Raw genomic sequence first — 18587 nt, 5'->3', positions numbered from 1 at the left:
CCAATTAGGGAGCAGCAGCCTTTCAGCTTCTCCCATTCACGGTCATCCCAGGTATAACAAATGATTGTTTATTGATGAGTTCATACATCAATGCAGACACGTTAAAAACAGGCCTGGTCCCGTACGGCCGCGGGAGGAGGCAAGCGCCAAGGCCTGGACGAAGTATAAAAGTTATAAATAAAGGGCTTTCAAAACGGGGCGGGACAAATTTTGGAAGGGGGAGGCAGTTACCGGTGGCCTCAGACATGTAGAAGGGCCGGGGCGCCGGCCTGACCACAATCCCCCACACTGGGCAGTGGGTAGGGAAAGGGCGCCCACATCTCACAAACCTTAGCAGGCGCGCAGCTCCCTCCTCGGGAGGGACTAGCTGGCGGAGGATAGGGAAGAAACCCGCCCAAGATGCCAGGCCTGAGCTGATGTGGGGTTGTGGCTGGTGAGGTTGGGAGTAGAGCTGGAGTGGATTTCTAACCCTGACAAGGGTGGCTGCATCCCTGCTGATCCACCTCTGCTGTTAAGCGGTGTTGGAACCAGGATTTCCTTGCAGTTTGGCCATGCATGTGGTCATGGTAGTAGAGAAGGGTGGGATGCAATAGGCTTGTTCAAGTGCACTCGATCTGATGCAAACATCTTGGCACCATCCAGCATCCTGTTTCCTTATAACCCTCGGCTCATACAGTCAGCAGGGCACAAAGGCCTGTTAAATTTGGTGAATGGGCTTTTGTACCTGACGCTGTGGTAAAGCTGCCTTGACTACCCAGGGCAAAGAGAAGCAATAGAGCCCAGAGACACACATTCTTCACCCCAACTGCTTCAACAACTGCCACACTACTTGGTCCCATTAAACCTGTCCACTGTGCCCTATCTCCCTCCCTCTCCCCTAACAGGTGCCCCTTCTAATTCTAATCTATCCCCTCACCTCTGTCACTTACCTGTCCCTCCTACTGCCCTTCCAGTGTGTCCCTTGGCCTTTGCTGCAATCCCATGTGCCTCCCTCCCCTCAACCTGTAGCATCTGGAGTGCCCCTGGGTGCCCAGCACTGCCTTTGGGGAAGCTTGTTCTACCCAGACCAGGTGCCTGTAGGAATCTCACATCATCTAAGCTGGGACATGAAGAATCCAGAAATTGGGTTTATGTTTCATCCCTTTTCATGCTTTGTTGAATTCTGCAAAAGCCAGGACAGTGAAGTTGAGGCAGGACATGAGGAAACCTGGCACACAGCAGCCAGCCAAGTACTCTAGCAATGAACACTAAACTCTGTATGTGTGTGAAAATTTCATCTGTGGTCAAGGTCTATAGAAGGTGGGCCAGCACCCTGTAAACCATGAGGGAAGTTCCAACAATAGCTTTCTGACAGCATCTCTCAGGATGCAAAGAGAAGGTGGCCTCTGGGGTCCAGCAACCTGGGAGACCAGGGTTGAAGGACAGGGAAGGCCAAAGGGCTGAGCAGAAGAGGCCAGGGCGTCATGTTTGCCCAACAGAGGGCTTTACTGTCCTGCAGCAGTGTCCCACAGCTGGCTCCACAAGCTCTGGCCAGGACAGGGAGTGGGTACACAGGGATAGAGATGGTGTCAGGGGTCCCTTAGAGGGGGAACAGGAGTGGAATGTGGGGACTCAGGCCCTAATGCCAATCAAGCCTTCTAATGGCTGGGAACGCCCTTGATGGCCAGAAGGCTCTGCCTTTCCAAACTGCCAGGAATAGGGGGGAAATGGATAATCCCTGCTCTGGCAGCCAGAAAAGTACAGCTGGTTTGAGAGGGGAAGTAGAGGTAGAGGTGAAGTTCCCCATTAGGTGAAGAGCACTGAATAGCACATCACCTCTTACCTCCTCCTCACAGAATACCCTGTGTATGCTCCACCCCAGGGAGCTGATCCCTGCAAAAATTTCAAATGGCTTCTAAAGAAGAGAGGGCCAGCCCTTCCCAGTTTTCCCGAATGGGGCAGGGTTCCTTCCAACCCCCCACAGCACCAAGATGACTAAGACTCAAGACCTACCCCTGCCATGAGCCACTGGAAGGGCTGTGGAGACAGGAGTTCCAAGGAAGTGAGGCAACAGTCAGGGAAATAAATTAATAAATACAGGGTCCCCATGAGGAACCACTGGGAAAGCTGCTTCCCCTCTCACCACTGATCCCTGCTAGCCACTCCAAGCATCCCTGCAGGTTTTGGTGAGTGGAGGAGGGGCTACAGTTTGGAGTACTGGGAGCATTCACTTGGGACAGGCTTCTGAAACTCAGAGTCTGCCTTCCATGCGCCGCTCCACGGCTCGAAGCAGCAGCTCGGAGTACTGCTCTAGCAGGGCCTGAGTGTGCTCAGCTCCCACAGCCCCAGGGCTCCCACTGGGGCTTGACAGCACTGTCCCGGCCAGGGCATCTAGCTCCTGCCGCACTGAGGAGAAGGTGTCTCTGAGGAGCTGAGTGATGCGACTTTGCTCCACTGAGGGTGTCTTACAGCCAGCCACCTGCAACAGGACCCGGAAATGAGTTAGAGGAAGAATGAAGGGACTGTCAATAGATATCTAAAAGGGAGGGGCCCCAGAAGAAGGGGCTGCATGCCCAGCTGGGTGTGGTTGAGAGTTCCACACTCAAGTTCAGCAAGTAAGACTAGAACTAGCCCTGGCTCAAGGGATATGGGACAGAAGCAGAATCTCCCAAAAGAGGATTCCTTCAGATTATGGAACACATCTATATCACACTGGCAACTCCTTACAACACAAGCAGACTCCACTTTCAAGACCTGGGTCTGTTGGACTGTCCCCTATGTCTAGAGTGACCAAATAAATTTTGAAAATGAGAACAAGTGATATTAGTAATTATACTGGGACAAGAGGCATAAAATAGGATTGTCCTGAGCAAACTCGGAAATGCAGTTTCCTAATGTACCATTCTCCTCTCTGAGGGAAGTCTATAGCTCCCAGTCAGAAATAAACAACAGGTTCAATAGACCTGGCCTAGCCTCTAACCTGCTCATCTTTTCTGCCTGGGATATTCTTGGTGGCTCTGTGGAAGAACTTTAGAGTTGTTGTTCTGGGTTCTTAGCTATCTTAGTACCCAGAGTGCCACTGACAAACTTTGAGATGAGATACTCTGAGATAGAGTACACCTAGTGCCACCGACATACTGGTTTCTTTACAACAGGTGCCTAATACTCACCAAGTGGTAGAGTCGCACAGCCTGGCGCACACTGCCTTGGAGTTCTGCCACGAGCTGCTTGCATTGCTCCAGGCTTGCCACTCGTTCTAGAAGGGATGGATGGATACAGCTCAGGTGTCCCCACCCAGGGGCAGCTCAGAGCAGGACAGGCCTACCCCCCAGCATTGCATCCTCTTCACTTGCCCCCAATCCCTTTGTCTTCTTCCCGCCCTCCCAATACCACAAAGAAAACAACGTCCAGGTAAGATGGCCAGCCCCAGCCCCATGATACAGAAGGCACTGCAGGGTTAAGTGGGTGACAGGGAGATCATGGAGATTGGCAGGAGTGTCTCACCATCAGAGGTGATTTATGGACCGAGACAGGAACGGACAGGATGAAAAACGCCAGAAGCTGGACACACAGAAATGGAACAGAACCAGAGAGCAGCCAACAGAGACAGGAGAGAGAAGCTGGGGCAGGAGATGAGAGCTGGGAAGCTGTGCACACCTGAGTCCTGACTCAGGGCTGCCCCTGGCCTGGCACATTCCATGGGCCTAGGAGTCTTCTCAAGGAGTGGGGGCTGCAAGTTCTCAGGGCCTAGGAGGAGGCTGCTGACTGGCAGATGCTGTGTACAGGGGCTACTGGGCCCAGGCTGAGCCTGACACTCTGTCCTAGGCTTGGGAATGGCACCCTCCACCAAACAGGCCTGCCTCTCAGATGTGCTATAAGCCTTTCCGAGGCCTGCTGGGGAACCAGGCTGTTCTGCCTCACTAGGGGCCTGGCCCTTGGTCACAGGTGAGAATGTGGCCAAGGTAGGACGGTCAGGCAGTGATTTGGGGATGTCGAGGACAAGGTGAGCCCGGCTGGGCAGGGCCAGTTTGCTGAGTGGTGAGACGCGGATGGGGGCAGGAGCCTGCAGTTCAGCTGCCAGGCCCAGGTTCTCCCCCACAGAGATGCTGCGGGCTATCTTTGCCATGGAACTGGTGGTGGGATTCTGGTAGGAGTGTGGCCGAGACAGACGGCCATCAGCTTGGGGCAGGGAGCCCATCTCCCGTGAAAGCAATGGGCCTGGTAGAAGGTCCTTATCTGCAGAGAAGACAGAGATAAACATGGGTCAGGTGGTGAGGAAGGCATCCCAGGTACTAAGGTTCAATTCCGGGGAGCTGCTATCCCTTGCACACACTCAAAGTGGTAAGCACAGCAGCACATCAGACCTCCTCCTCCTGTTTCATGCAATCCATGTTCCCCTCAGCACAGGGCTGAACCCCCGCCAGACTCCTCACCCTGTGGCACCAAACTGTGCACAGACTGGGCTTTCTGGAGTCCACTTGAGGGGCCGGCTATAGTTGCTCTCTTGGTTGCCCAGCTGCTGTCCAGGTTCAGACGGCGTCGTGGCAATAGCACAGGGGTTGCCTGCTGTGGACTGGGGTTGCCAGAGGAGGGCTCCACTTCTGGGGGTGCTCCCGGGAAAGTGGTACTATCACCGCTGAGCTGCTCACCAGATGCCTGTGGCATTTGGAGTGGTCTCAAATTCAGTGCCAGGCTTGAAGACGGGGATGGTTCCCTACAGGGGTGAAATGTGGAAGAAGACCCAGAGAAGGCTCAGTGCTACTGATGGTGAGACAATGGTGAGAAGCATTCAAACCACAAGAGAGGTACTAGAAAAGGACAAGCACAGAGCCAAACAGGATTCAGGCTGGGCTGGTTGAGCCCAAAACAAGAAGTGCTAAATATCCTTGGGCATGGGAAGATAGAAGCCTTAAGAGAGGAGGGTTCGTGGCTGCCCCAAATGCAAGACTACCCTTTCAGGAGTACTGGGAGGGCAGGAGAGCTAGAGCTCCTGTGGGACAGCTGGAACTGCTGTGGGCAAAGTCTTTCTACCTGAGTGGGGGGGTTTGCACTTGCAACAAGAATCGTGAGGAGATGCTCCGAGACTCTGTCCTCTTCGGTACCAGGACTGGGTCCCCTGCCAGGATGACAGAGATCATGAGCTGAACCAAAGGCCAAGCCCTTGCCCCAGATTCTGCCTCCCCTAGAAGGAAACTCGGGGGCATGGCCTTCCCTTGGACCTTCCCTCTTAGTTAGACAAGGGGGTTAAAAGGGCAGTGACCAGATGCCAGCCCCTGATCACACCTGGAGCAACCCCACTGGCCAGAGTCTCAAAGTGCTGTTTTAGAAACTGCTCCTGGTCCGGGGTGTGGGGGCCACCTTCCTGCAGCCCAAAGAGGCCAGTGCCTCCCTCCTCTTCCTCCTCTTCCTCATCACCCTCAGCCGGCTCTTCAAGGTCTGAGGAGATGCCATCCACACTCAGGGGCTCTGTGCTTTCAGAGTCTGGATGTGGGGGTAGAGGGAGACAAGCATCATGCTGTACCCAGCTGGCACCAGAGCCTCCTCCCCTACCTCAGGCCTATGTGGCCCTGCCTCCTCCCTCAGGGCTGCAGCCTCACCTTCATTGGGATGCTCAGGGCTGGAAAGGCGGCTGCTGCTGTAATCCACAGAGCAAGCACTGTCAGGGCTGTGCTTCTCTGAGCCCCTGCTGCCTGGATACACTCTTCCCAGGGTCCCTTGGGCTGGGGCCTGCACATGGAACTCACTGCCAACAAGGTCAGGCAGCAGAGGAAAGAAAAGGCAGTGAGCACAGGTGAGCAGCAGCTCCACTGGAGTCCTGCCTTCCTTCTCCCCCATCTGTGAGTGGAACTAGGGATGAGGTGGTAATGAGGTAGAGGGCAAGCCCTGAGTACCCTGGGGGGTCAGCCCTCCCCACACAGCCTAGGGAGAGTGAAGACAGAAAAATAAGAATCACTCAGAAGAAAGTGAAAACTGGAGGCTGCTGGCCCCGTAAGATCTGGCCAGGTCAAGACCCTTGCCTGGAATCCAGGGTGGGGCTGTCATTCGGCTCCGGATAGACAATACCATCTTCAGTGGGAGCAGGCTCCAGTTCTTGGGCAAAGACCCCTTCCTCTTGGGACAACAATCGGATAATGTGGGGGCAGGAACAGGGTTGGGAAGCTTGAGGCCAAGGGGGCTTTTCATTCTGGGAACATACAAAGGGGCATTACTGGAGGTGCTGATATGAGAAGAGGACTTTGGAGAAGAGGTGGAAGTGGGCAAGGATTTGGTATACACCAGTTCTAGGGAGACGCTGAATACCCCAACTCTGAGGACAGATGCCAAGAAGCCAGGCTGGGCTCCATCTGGTGTTCTTGTGCTTCTGAAAGAATTATATTAGCACCCTAGGCCAGCAACCTCTAGCCACTACTTAGCACCAAGAGTCCGCCAGGGAACCCAGCCCAGGGCAAAGGCTACCTTTGCCTCTCTACCCCAAATCCCTTCCCTGCCTTCCCCAGTCACCATACCATAGAGCTGAGCCAGCCCTATCCTTGCTCTGCAGCTCAGGGGCAGAGCAAGTTTAGGTGGACCAGTGCTCAGGCCTCATTTATTGGCATAAGCCTGGCGAAGGCTCCTTGGAGATCTCTAGGGAGATAGGAAAAAGCTCACTCACCTGGCCAGCACGTAAGACTTCAGGGGCCTGCTGACCATGCTTCCCAGGACCAGATGGGGCCATGGCCAGTGGTTCCTGGCTGGGGCCCTGAGGGCTTGGTGCCAGTGTCTCCAGCTGCCGCAGATCCAGCATGGAGCGAACACTTAGCTCTACACCTGGCTGAGCCCAGCGCCCCCTTCTTCTGGGTCCTTGGTTGGATGCAGGAGCTGGGTCCAGAAACTCCACTGTTTCCTGTGCCTAGAGTAGAGTAGAGGGGCAGGGGAGGAGAAACCATAACAAACCACACAATATCACATATTACTATGGGCCAGGCACTATTCTAAGCACCTTACATGTATTAGTTCATTTAATCCTCACAACAAACCTTTCGAAGTAGGTACTATTATTATCCCCATTTTCATAGATGAGAAAACTAAAGCAAAGAGGTCTTATGCAACTTGCCTAAGTCCCACACACAGTAAGTGGCCTACAGGTTACAACCTAGGCAGTCTGGCTCCCGAGTTCATCATCTTAAAACTTCACTCTACATCTTGGATTATGAACACATTAGAGACAGGAGTCCTTCAAAGTCCCCTACTCAGAGAAGACACCTCAACCAGGCCCCAAAGTCCCTTCATAGCACCAATGACAACACAACAGACCCACAGTGACCTGATCAAAATGCACCAAAGACACCAACCACCACTATCCCCTGAAACTGCTGTTAACAGAAGGTGCTGGTGCCTGAAGTCCTGACATGGGAGAAATGAGGGTTGGGCTGCCTCAGGGCTTGCTCTAAAAGCTTTTATTCCCTTTTGGCTACTCTCAAGTAGTCCCTCAGTTATCCACCCTCTTATGGCCCTTTCCCTCTCACTAACTGTTCTGCAAGTTCTGAGCTTGACTCCTAACCTGGAGTCTTCAGAACTACGGTGTCTCCAAATTTCTGCTCTCTGGACCTTTGGTTTTCCTCACCTTCAGTCTATTTGGCCCAGACATCCCTTTTCTACTCCCTAAAAGAAGGAAATACTTGGGTTCCCCTCACCCTAACCTGGAACCAGCCCAGCTGCTTCAATTGTCCCTATAAAGCCCTTCCTTGGACACAGGAAAATCTACCTTGGAGGTACATTTTAATGATGATAACTCACCCGACTCATCTCCCAGTGGGACAGGCTTCGGGGCAGAGCTGGACTGTGGCCCAAGGCTGGATAAAAACAGGCAGTCAGAGAGAGTGTCTCCTGCCCAGGCCTCTTATCAGCCCATGTCTTATGTAGCCACAACAATGCTCCTGTTTTTTCAGCTCATATTGCTCACACCCCCACAATCCCAAAAGGTCATTATCTAGTCCCTATACCAACTGATGCCCTCTGCCCCATACCAGAGGTTCCACAGACCTGGCTCTTTCTTGGTACCCTTGGTAAGGATGGGCAGAGCTGGAAGTTCTTCTTCAGTGCCCTCATCTTCTCCTTCCTTGTCACTGTCTGATGAGAGAGCTAGTCCAGCAGAGAGCATTGATGGGACCTTGTGCCTGAGGCCAAGACAAGGAAGGTCAGGGGGAAAGGAGCCTCAGTAGGGGAAGAGGCCAATATCATGGGACTTCCTGTAAAAAACAAGCTCTTGGGAGACATACCATCAGTCACTATAGGGTAGACCCAGAGCACAAAGGAGGGGCAGAAGAGCACAGTGAGTGATCTGCATTTCCACCTACCACTTGCCCATATTCTGTTCTCACCGGTTGGGTCCAGAAGTCCTCTGGGGAGAGGATGGTCCATGCTGCTTGCCCCCTCGCTGATGCTGGCGCAGCTCAGCCAAACGCTGCCTCATGTTGATGGTCATCTCAGAGCTCAGGCGCCACACAAATATGCAGCTGGGATAGAGCCACAGAGATGGATCAGAAAGAGGTAGGGTGGGACTCTGGGAATGGCAACACCATCAGTTCCCCTTCTCCAGGGGCTGTCAAAGAGATTAGAGCCAACCTCTGCTGCCAAGTCAGGTCCAGCCAAGAAATATTTCTGTTCAGCCCCACTTCTTAGAGGCATCACAAGGCCCCTGAGATGCAAAGAGGAGGGAGCAGGAGGGATTTGGAAGAGTCTATCTCCCAGGGAAGCTGGCTTCTGCTCACCTGTCCCCTGACACAGAGATGAGATGTTTGCAGTCATTACTAAATTTCATGCCAGTGACAATCTCTGTAAAGAACAAAGAAGATGGCCCATGACCCATCCTGAACTTCCAACCACAGTTCTGTCTCAGCAGCTGGGATGGATTAGCAGGACAAGGGGAGGGGCAGGGAAGTCAAATCTGCTGGGTCCCTAGAAACTAAGGGAAGGAAGAATGAAGTTCTAGGAAGAGGGTATTTGGAATACACTCACCTGAATGGCCGAACATGGTGGCCACACACTCGCCTGAGAAGAAGTCAAAAATGGAGAGGTTCTTATCAGAACAACTGGTAGCAATGTAAAGCCCCGAGGGATCTGTCTGCACCTGAGGAGCAGGACACACAGCTGGAAGAGGGTAAGAAGTAGCAGTCCCTCTCCACCCAGTAGTCTCTGTTCCCCAATCCCCTGGACTAGTGTCCACACCACTGGACCCCTACCTTGATTAGGGTGCCATCCTCACCCTGTGATCCTTTAAACAGTTTCTTCTGCTTCCCACTGCTAATGTTAAAGATTCTGTAAAGAAACACTCTCATTCACAGAAGGAAGAGGTGAAGATCAAGATCAAGATTCAATCCCAGTCCTGTTCTCTTTGGGAGCTGCCCCCTAATACCTCCTAAGTGGCAAAGTACTCAAGCTGTAGGCTCAGGGGATGTAAAGTCCTAGACAAAAAGACAGATGTGAGAACTTGGCTGCACAGAGCTGAGCCCCTGGAGTATGAGAGAATGCGGTCAGTCAGTTTGAGAAGGGGATGCCCACCGAATATTCCGGTCTTGACAGCCAATGGCTGTGTACTTCCAGCTGGGCTCCACATCCATGTCATATAGGGTTGTCTTCCGCACCACGTGGTGTGTCCGCGTAAACTGTACTCCATCTCCAGACTACAGGGGTGGAACATGCAGACAGACACCAGGCCCAAAGAACCCTGCTTTCACCTCTCTTGCCTTCCTATAACCTCAGGCACAGACACTGTTAGAGACCAGCCCCACCTATCCCTTGCCCCATCCAGGTCAGCCTTGTACCCTCACCTTCTGTGCAGTGCGGAAATAGATGCTCTTGTCTGCTCCACAGCTGATCATGCGGACTTGCCCATCACTGGCTGTGGAAGAGGAGGGTACCTGGCTGTTCCCATTGCTCTTACCACATAGGGGCTGACCTTTCCTCTGCCTTCCCTCCATACTTTCCTCTACTGACCTGCTCTACAAGACTGGCATGACCAATTAAATCAGGATGCTTCCCTCCAAATGGAGGCTTTCCTTTCTCCCCATTCTCAGCCCAACCTGTCTGGCTCAGAGTCCCCTGGGCTGAGAGTCTACGTTCAGCCGGTCTCCCCTATCCAGTCGCAGACTTTCCAGCTTTGATACTCCCTCACTGTGAGTACACCCTTCTCACAGAGGTGGGAAGCATGTGGCAGTGGGATTCAGGTGGGGGATGTTGTTGGTAGGTGGCAGAATGTGTCTCAGTCGCCCTGCCCGCACCTGCAAACTTGACGGCAGTGATGGAGGATGAGTGCTCATCCAGTGTCTGCTGTAGGCTATACTCCCGCCCAGCATCCAGCACATGGATCAGTCGGTCTCGGCTCGCTGATGCTAGCAGCTTCAGACCTGGGAATGGAAGAACTCCATCAGCCCACAAGTGCCCAAAGCAGGACCCTGTGTATGCCCAGCAAAGAGCTCCACAGGAACTGAGCCCCACATCCCTAAGCCAAGTGAACCACAGAGCAAGGACAGAGCAGAGATACAGTCCTCCTCTAAACTTGTAAAGACACCAAATGATTAAAAGGATTACCAAGCCCACATCCAAGAACCAGAATAGATATAAATAATGCTGGTAGGATTGGAGGAGCCTTGTGCCATTCCGGGCCAGGTACTGGGTATCCTCATTACCTGTGTTTGGCTTAGAGTACTCCAGGCACAGAATCTCTGAGTCATGGGCCTCCACCTTCAGCATCTCACTCAGGGACTGCAATTCATGCACACTGCAAAGAGTAGAACAGGAGGGAAGAGGTCATTGCCAAGCTGTAGGAGGGACTCATACCCCTACCTCGGCTACACCCTCTTCTCCAACCTTTTTTTTTTAACTTTTTATTTTGAATGTTTGGACTTTTAGAAAAGTCTAAACTTTTAGAAAAGTTGCAAAAAGAGCAGTTTCCATATTTCTCACTCAGCTTCCCCTAATATTAACATCTTACATAACCAAAGTACAATTACCAGAAAACCAGAAAATTAACATTGATATAATACCATTAACTAAACTAAAGACTTCAAGCAAAGTTCACCAGTCTTTCCACTAATATCCTTTTTCTGGTCCAGGATCCTATCCTGAGCCCACAATGCATTTAGTTCTTACTGCTCCTTAGTCTCCTGAAAGTCTATAACAGTTCTTCAATCCTTCCTTGACCCTGACACTTTTGAAGTGTCATAGCAACATCATGAATCCTTTAAAATGATGTACTGAGAACTACATAATATTGTTCTGTAGTATTCTTGCCAAAAATGCATAAACTCAGTCTAATCATGAGAAAACATCACCCAAACTCAACAAATGGATTTGTAATTGAAGATTATATACATTTACTTTTAGACATGAATGGGTGCTGAAGTCAGTGAACATTTTTACAAAATGTTTTGCACTTACAGTATTTACTAAAATACTATGCTTCCAGCTTGGGAATAAATAGAGTACTAGATATTACCAAGAAATTCCTCTAATTTTTATGGTTGTGTGAATTATGTAATCCAAAGCAATAAACCAAAACTAAATATATAGTTGGAGTCACACCCATTCTTTAGGGAATAAAAGAAAACAGTCTAATCCCTTTAAAAGTATTTATTATATTTAGCTATCCAAAAAATTATATGCTAAATTGCCCAAATGAAGGCACTAATTTGTTGTCTGAACATTTAAACACTTTTGTGTCTCCCAACTTTTTGGACCAAACCCTCCTAAAGCTCTGTCCCTGGAGATCTAACTCCCCCAGCCTGCACCAATGGAGACAGTCAACACTAATTCCAGCTTAGCATTACCGAAGTGTGCCCACACGGTCCCCAGAGGCAAGATGCTGTCCATTGGGGCTGATACACACAGAGCGGATGCCTATGCGGGGATCCATCAGGGACCCATCAGCTTTGTCTCCTCCAGGTAGTTCAGTGTCCAACAGGGCCTGTGTGTTCCCATCCACATAGATGATCTTAATGAGGTCCTAGTGGAACCAGGAAAAGAGATAGATAAGGCAGGTCTGACACAGTACAGCTGCTAGGAGAGAGGAATGATGGACAAAAGTAAGCCCTTGGCTCACAGGCCAAATAAGAGCTGGAAATTCATGGTCTGGGGGCACAGTTCCTGAGAACAAGGTGTGAAGGCTTGTGGGGATGGAGGTACTAAGTGTGGAGTGAGGGCTTTAAGGCCTCAGGACTCACATTGCTGAGGATGTTGCGGTGCAGGGTGGAGCCATGTACCCCAGAGCTCTCTGTGTTCCACAGGCGGATGGTGTTGTCTGAGGAACAGGTGATAAAGGAACTAGGAGGCAGACAGGCCTGGTTACTGTCCTTTACTTCAGGGTAGACCTGAAAGGGCAGAGGGAACAGAGTCAGACCTCCAGTTACGGAGAAGTCTCTTGCCTGCCCAAGGAGATGAAAGAGAATGAGATTAAAGAGATAATGCCAGTCAAGACTTAGCTTAGTGCCTATTACACAGTAAGCAAGCCATGACTGTCTTATTAATCACTAAGGGAACACATATTGCCCAAACACCTATTATGTACCAGGTACTCTTCTATGTTTCCCACTTACAATATCTCATTTAATTCTCAAAACAATCAGATGAATCAGGTACAAGATTTTACAGTTGAAGAAGCTGATGCATGGTCAAGTTCAGTAACGTGTCTAAGATTACCCAGCCCTGGACGACACAAAGCTATGGACGGACAGGAGCACACTGGAAGAAGCCTAAGATGTGTAAACACTATACTTCAAGCTCAGTGCTAAGGCTCCATATGAGGATATGCAGATACACAGGGATGTTGCTGGAGAAACAGGGAGGTAACAGGAATGTATCACTACACTTGGGATCCCGAAATTCCATCCTCACAATGGGACCCCAACAAATACAGTGAGTCTCAAGCCGATCCAATCCACATACCTCCACACTCCAGACGCAGGAGGAATGATACAGAGCTGAGTACACCTTGCCTACTTTCTTGGGGTCCCTCACATCCCAAACATAAATGCTGTGATCGTTGTACACACAAGACAGCCACTGATTAGTAGGATCAAAGGTCAAGGCGATGGTGTCTGGATACCTGGCACTGGGGGCTCCAGAGAAGAGGTGACTGTGGGGGAGAGGACAGGGTAAACTGGTGAGTGAGGAGCTGATGAAATGAAGGACTGAAGGGAATGAAAAGAAAAGCCAACCCCCAAAGGAAGGAGCAGGGCCTGGGAAGCCCTCTCCATACCTGCAGGTTTGGAAGCAATTACTTGAAAAACAATAAAGCAGCTCCTGAAGCTGCCAATTGGAGCTGACTTGGCACTGTTTGCTAGGCCATGATGAGAACATAAACAATTTTACAGAACACCAGCATCAGACAAGGTAACTCTGTGGCCGTGATGGGGAGAAACAAAAATGAGGCTACTCTATAATCATATCTGAGCACAGATAAAAACAAAATCACTGTGCAAACTGCAAAAATGACCAAATATCACCCATTCCTATTTAATGTGATTAATTGTTGCTTTTTTACCCATTACAGCTTTAGCCCCGTACCATTCCTTTCATCTCTTAGATAAAAATTAAGATCATCATAGAATTGCCTCCATTTTCTGAGAGCATCCAATCCAGAGCAAAACTTCAATTCCTTGAAACATTCCTAAAAACACTTAAAGCAAGCTTACATCCTCCAATAAGCCCCTTCTAATCCCCATCTACTGAAACACTCCACAGTTCCCCATGGTATATGGTCCCCTTTGTTGCAACAAGTACCAATAAAAGCAAATCTGTTTGATTACCAGGGGTATTACTGGTAATCTGTGGCTGGTGGACAATGACACATTCTTTACTTATTCTCTAGAGCACAGCCAGGAAAGGCTGGGAATAGGGTAAGGCTATGAATGGAGGCAGGGGACCACAGAGCTCACCTGGCCTCAGTGATGCTGGCAATGTCTGTCCCCAGGGCATGCGGCCGGGGTAGGGTGTTGAGGAAGTGCAGGTTAGAGGGGTTGAAGAGGCGCACAGTGCCATCAGCACATCCACAGAAGATGTAGTCTTGGCTCACAGAGATGCAGTGGGCCACTGTGGTCTGTGGGCAGAGTGGCTTAGTTTAGCAATGGCCACCTGCCCACTCAGTCTTCTCTCCTCCTTCCCAACCCTCATCAACAGTCACCTGCCAAGCGGAAAGAATGACCAAGGCAAGGGGGCGAGGGAAAAGGAGGCCAACCACTCTAGCATGAGCCCCTCGGCTTCTTCTAGAGATGTCCCTCCCTCTAGCAGCAGCTGGCCAGAAGGCCCACAGCCTTATACAGTTGGGAGTTGGGGTCATGGACCCTTCTAGGGCATGAGAGATGTTGGTAAAAAGGAGAGAATAGGAAAAGCCCAGCAAAGAGAATGAAGCATGAGGAGAGGAAGTTCTAGGTACCACTTACTGTGACTCTGTCTGTATTCTGAGAAGGAGAGGAAAGCAGAGGAAAGACAATCAGGAAAAGAGAGAGCAGAGGAAGCAGTTACATAGATCACCATGGGCTGGAACTGGGCCAAGTTCTAACTCCCCCAAGCTTCTTTCTCCTGGGGTCCCCTAGTGCATGCACAAGGGCCCAGACCCTGGTTAGAAGCCACAGGTACCAGTTCTTCCCTGAGCTGAGAGATGGGCAGCCCCTACCCACAGGGACAGCAGTGACAAAGTCATCACTTACTCTCAACTCCACCCACTTATCCAAGAGCCGCCGATCACTGAACTCGCACAATAGGCCTGAGGATGTGATGCAGAAAGTGCTGTCTGCCTTCTTCCCTCGGCCACAGGCCACATCAGTGAAGAGGTTGTTCCGAAGCTCCCCCAGTAGCCCAGAGCGGCCTAGCAGGGGCACAGTGGCATTCACCTGTGGAGACATTACACAGTTGCCACCATCCTCTCCTCCTGAGGTTGTACCTAGAAATCAAGCCCCTTGCTCTTTGAGATCACTCCTCAGCCCAGATAAAAAAGCACCTCCTCAGCCTGGATGCCTGCTAAGCAAGTTGAGAGGGACCCAAGCAGACAAGGAGCTCCTGGGGGTAAGCTGAGGCGGCCCTGGTCCTTGGTGGTTACTTCCAGCCTCAGCACCTTACCTTTGAGGTCTTGCTGTCATCGAGGTACCAGAATTTGATGTGCCGGTTGCCTGCAGTGACAAAATAGCTGCAGTCCTCAGAGAAGGACACCGCTGTCACCCGACTGGACACCTTGTTGGAGGCTACCACAATGTTTTTCTGGAAATAAAACCAAGGGAAGAATCAAGGCTCTGTCTCTTAGGGCTACGAAGAAAGAGGCTCTAAGCATGGTTAGACAGGCGTTGTACTCGATCAGTGTTTCTTTCAGGAATTACTGGTCAGAAAACAGGTAGGTGAGTAGAAGGACAACCCCTTGCTAGAGCAGTTGAAGAGATTTACTTCCTCTGGAGGTTCTCAAAGGCAGTGAAGCTACCCCCTTCTACCAACATGCTTGGGTTATATGGTTGTTACTTCCTGCTTCAGATCATTTTCTAGAATGAGAATGAACAGCAGTGTGGAGTAAAGGGGCTCAGGTCTCCAGCTTCCTGGCTCCTCAACGGGCCCTTGCATACCATAAAGCTGACAGACCATCCCACCCAGCCCACTCACCTTCCAGGCCCAGACGTTGACAATCATGTCATGCTGGTAGCCCACGGAAACAATGTACTTGGCGCTGGGGGAGAAGGCCACACAAGCCACACCATACTTATGCTCCTGCAGCTCTGCCACCTGGCTGCGCTCAGCCACATCCCACACCCGCACGGCAGGCATGTGCCCACTCTGCAGGGAAGAAAGAACTAGAAGTGAGGGCCAGAGGCATCCAGCCTCCCCTAGCCATTCAGAGAGGGGACACTCACCTCCCTAGCTACTGGATACCATGTTCTCTAATGATCCCTGGCCAAGAGTAGGGTATCACACAGGACAAAGGTATAGAGGGAACATGATAAATGCCTATGAGTATCACCAGATTTTGATTCAGTATCTCTGGGTAGGGGCCTGAATATCTAAATTTGTTCAAAGCTCAATGAGTGATTCTGACTGGTAGCTAAGTTTAAGAACTTCTGTCACGCGTGTTTTATTTTTGCTCCTCATTGTGCCCAGCAGGGGGCCTCTGAGGATAAGGAATCTTTTATGGCTGTGCTTTTCAAAATGTGTTTCCCAATACTGCAGCATGAGCATCATCTGGGAAGGTATTAGGAATGAAAATTTGGGGCCCCATCCCAGACCTGTTGAATCAGAAACTGGGGTGGGCCTTGCAATGTGCACTTCACCAAGCCCTCCAAGTAATTCTGGTAGGCAACAAAATTTAGGAACTGCCTTTTTATGGTATCGCAAAAACCAGGATTTGGCATCTCTTCAGGAAGCCCAAGTGGCAGGAGCCCTAACTAGGCCTAGGATCGCAGCACTCTGCTGTACCAGGCCACTCCCACTTCTTAGTACTGCAGCTCCTTTTCCTCACTCACCTCGCCAGTGACCAGATACTTGCCATCAGGGGAGAAGGCAAGAGCAGTGATGGTCTTCCTGCAAGAGATGGAGGGAAGCTCAGAGGCAAGAGGCAAGACCAGCAGACATCAATGGCACATTACTCTTTCCTGTCTAGACCTGGGACCCAAGCAGGTCCCAGTCCCTAGAGTCATAAAGACCCACACAGTGTCATTTTCATAGTCCCCAGGTAGAGGTACTCCCTGAAGGCCCAGGTCTCATTTACCTGGAACAGTTGAGGATGTGGTGCTGTTTGTGCTTCCGGGGATTGAACAGGACAACCACACACCTGGAGAGATGAATGAGAGGACAGCCTTAGCATCAAACCATGACTCCCCCAGAAGCTCCCAGGCCATCTGGGAATTCCCGTCCTCCAGCAGAGGAAACTGAGTCAAGCAAGCTCAGAGGGGTTTCTTTTGCCATGGAGGGCAACTGGCTCTGTTCCCTCCTACCAACAAGCTCTTCTCATTGCCTTTCCCTACCCTGGAGGACCTATCTCTGAGGCCCCATGAGGGTGAAAGCCTCTCTTCACCCAGGTGCCTGAGCACCTCTGGTCATGGCCAAAAGGGCAGCAGGGACGTAGGCCTTCCCAAACCCTTGCACCTATCCAGGGAAGGGGTGTGGGGAAGGCAGAATACACGTGATTTGGGCAAAGGCTTTGGAGCCACATGTTTCTCAAGCATTTGGCTCCAAGGGATGAGGCTTCTCACATGTTTATCCATGTGTGCACTTGGCAAGTGCTGGCACTCCACACGCCCTCCACATGTTGGATGAGAAAGAAGGTGGGAGGCCATGGCAGAGGGCCAGAACTCCAGGAAGCTCACTAAGATTAAATACTTGAGGGAGGGAAGAAGGGGGAAGGGGCAGAGACAGCCTAAAGGGTCTGGGTAAGCCTACTCAGTGCCAAGGAGTTACTGGACCCAGTCCTGAGAATCCCTAGGCCCAGAGGACCTAGGAAAGGTCCCCCAGACTACCAGAAGACAATCAGACACTCCACCTGCCTTACAAAGAAGAGTGGGGGCACCTTCTCCAGTCAGGAGGAAAGGTTAGATGGAATTAGATCCAAACTGACTTTCCAGAGGCAGCTGCAGTGAGGCAGGCTAGGTAGGAGGAGTTAGGGGCTGGGAGCTGATAGGCTCCTTGCCTGTCAGCAGGACCTGGTCATTGTCCCTTCCACCTCCCCACTTCATTTGCACTATAACTAGCTCTTAGAACCAGCTGACAAGAGCAAACATGGAGCCTACTACACCAGGAAAGATGAAGAAAAAATGATCAGAAGGCTTCTTTCCCTAGACCCAACCTTCTTTAATGTGACCCCTCCCCCCCAGCTCCCATAATTAAACCTCTGCTTGCTGGAGACTTGAAGCAGATGAGGGTACAAGTTGCTAGTGAATGCTTAGCATCTTTAGCTGATAGGCCTCTTGGGCTCAATAAACCACGCAAATATACAAATTTCACAGGTAACTGTCTCAGGGGATGCTGGGATCTCTGATGTACACCAGGTATGTCCAAAACTGCCAGGCTGACCAACAGTCTTGGGAATCCTGGGTCACATCGTCCTCTCTTCTAACCCCCTCCCTTCCAAATCCTTCCTCATTGCTTTCTTTCTCCTCTCCCCATTTCCTTCTCTTTCCTTGTTCCCCTTTCCTTCTCCTTTTTTCCTTTCTCTACAAAACCAAAATGACTTTGCAAACTCTGTGCCCTAGTCCTCACCCTCTTCCCACTCTCATTTGCTCAGCTTCTGTCAGAAGCAATGCAGGATACAGGGGCCTAAAATTCCTCCAAAACAGACTCACAGAACCTTAGAGCTGCAAGGAAGGAGAGAAGGAATTAATGCACTGTGCTAGGTGACTTTAAATATCACCTGCACCAATTCTTCAAAGTTTTGAGATGTGGAAACCCAGGCTCAGAAAAGTCCTATAAAGAGCAGAGCCACAACTCACACATGGGTCTTCTGGCTTCCACTGCTCTTACATCAAGCATACATGCATCTGATTGTGTCACCCTCCACTAATTATCCCTGGGGGCTTTCAAGACCAAACTCCAAGGAGTACCCATTAATGCCCTACATGGTGGGCCCCTGCCCAGTCTCTGGTCTCAGCCTACCCAGGGCT

At 50.9% G+C, this 18587-nt stretch overlaps 1 protein-coding gene across 11 annotated transcripts in view; it reads right to left on the bottom strand.

Annotated features, from left to right (window-relative positions):
* Window positions 1-52: 52 nt before the first annotated feature.
* Window positions 53-18587, bottom strand: part of MAPKBP1 (mitogen-activated protein kinase binding protein 1) — a 64106-nt gene continuing 45571 nt past the window's right edge. For 2 of the 11 annotated variants that reach the window (XM_058293981.1, XM_012520821.3), the window contains exons 4-32: window positions 16700-16762; window positions 16455-16512; window positions 15601-15771; window positions 15073-15210; window positions 14664-14846; window positions 14397-14414; window positions 13893-14053; window positions 12901-13090; window positions 12180-12326; window positions 11787-11962; window positions 10647-10738; window positions 10239-10364; window positions 9789-9859; window positions 9520-9641; window positions 9201-9276; window positions 8977-9088; window positions 8730-8793; window positions 8340-8474; window positions 8002-8135; window positions 7756-7811; window positions 6632-6868; window positions 5997-6163; window positions 5577-5722; window positions 5263-5460; window positions 5011-5095; window positions 4413-4693; window positions 3637-4215; window positions 3150-3235; window positions 53-2458 (exon numbers count right to left, since the gene is read on the bottom strand). In XM_058293981.1, the coding sequence (XP_058149964.1) occupies window positions 2231-2458; window positions 3150-3235; window positions 3637-4215; window positions 4413-4693; window positions 5011-5095; window positions 5263-5460; window positions 5577-5722; window positions 5997-6163; window positions 6632-6868; window positions 7756-7811; window positions 8002-8135; window positions 8340-8474; window positions 8730-8793; window positions 8977-9088; window positions 9201-9276; window positions 9520-9641; window positions 9789-9859; window positions 10239-10364; window positions 10647-10738; window positions 11787-11962; window positions 12180-12326; window positions 12901-13090; window positions 13893-14053; window positions 14397-14414; window positions 14664-14846; window positions 15073-15210; window positions 15601-15771; window positions 16455-16512; window positions 16700-16762 (4300 nt within the window). In that variant the 3' untranslated portion in view covers window positions 53-2230. The remainder of the gene's footprint in view (window positions 2459-3149; window positions 3236-3636; window positions 4216-4412; window positions 4694-5010; window positions 5096-5262; window positions 5461-5576; window positions 5723-5996; window positions 6164-6631; window positions 6869-7755; window positions 7812-8001; window positions 8136-8339; window positions 8475-8729; window positions 8794-8976; window positions 9089-9200; window positions 9277-9519; window positions 9642-9788; window positions 9860-10238; window positions 10365-10646; window positions 10739-11786; window positions 11963-12179; window positions 12327-12900; window positions 13091-13892; window positions 14054-14396; window positions 14415-14663; window positions 14847-15072; window positions 15211-15600; window positions 15772-16454; window positions 16513-16699; window positions 16763-18587) is intronic. The other 9 variants (XM_071214123.1, XM_071214124.1, XM_058293982.1 and 6 more) reach the window with 5 other exon arrangements.

Source organism: Dasypus novemcinctus, chromosome 3 (assembly GCF_030445035.2).
Source record: "Dasypus novemcinctus isolate mDasNov1 chromosome 3, mDasNov1.1.hap2, whole genome shotgun sequence".
NCBI lineage: Eukaryota > Metazoa > Chordata > Mammalia > Cingulata > Dasypodidae > Dasypus > Dasypus novemcinctus.
This window is presented reverse-complemented; position numbering and strand designations above follow the sequence as displayed.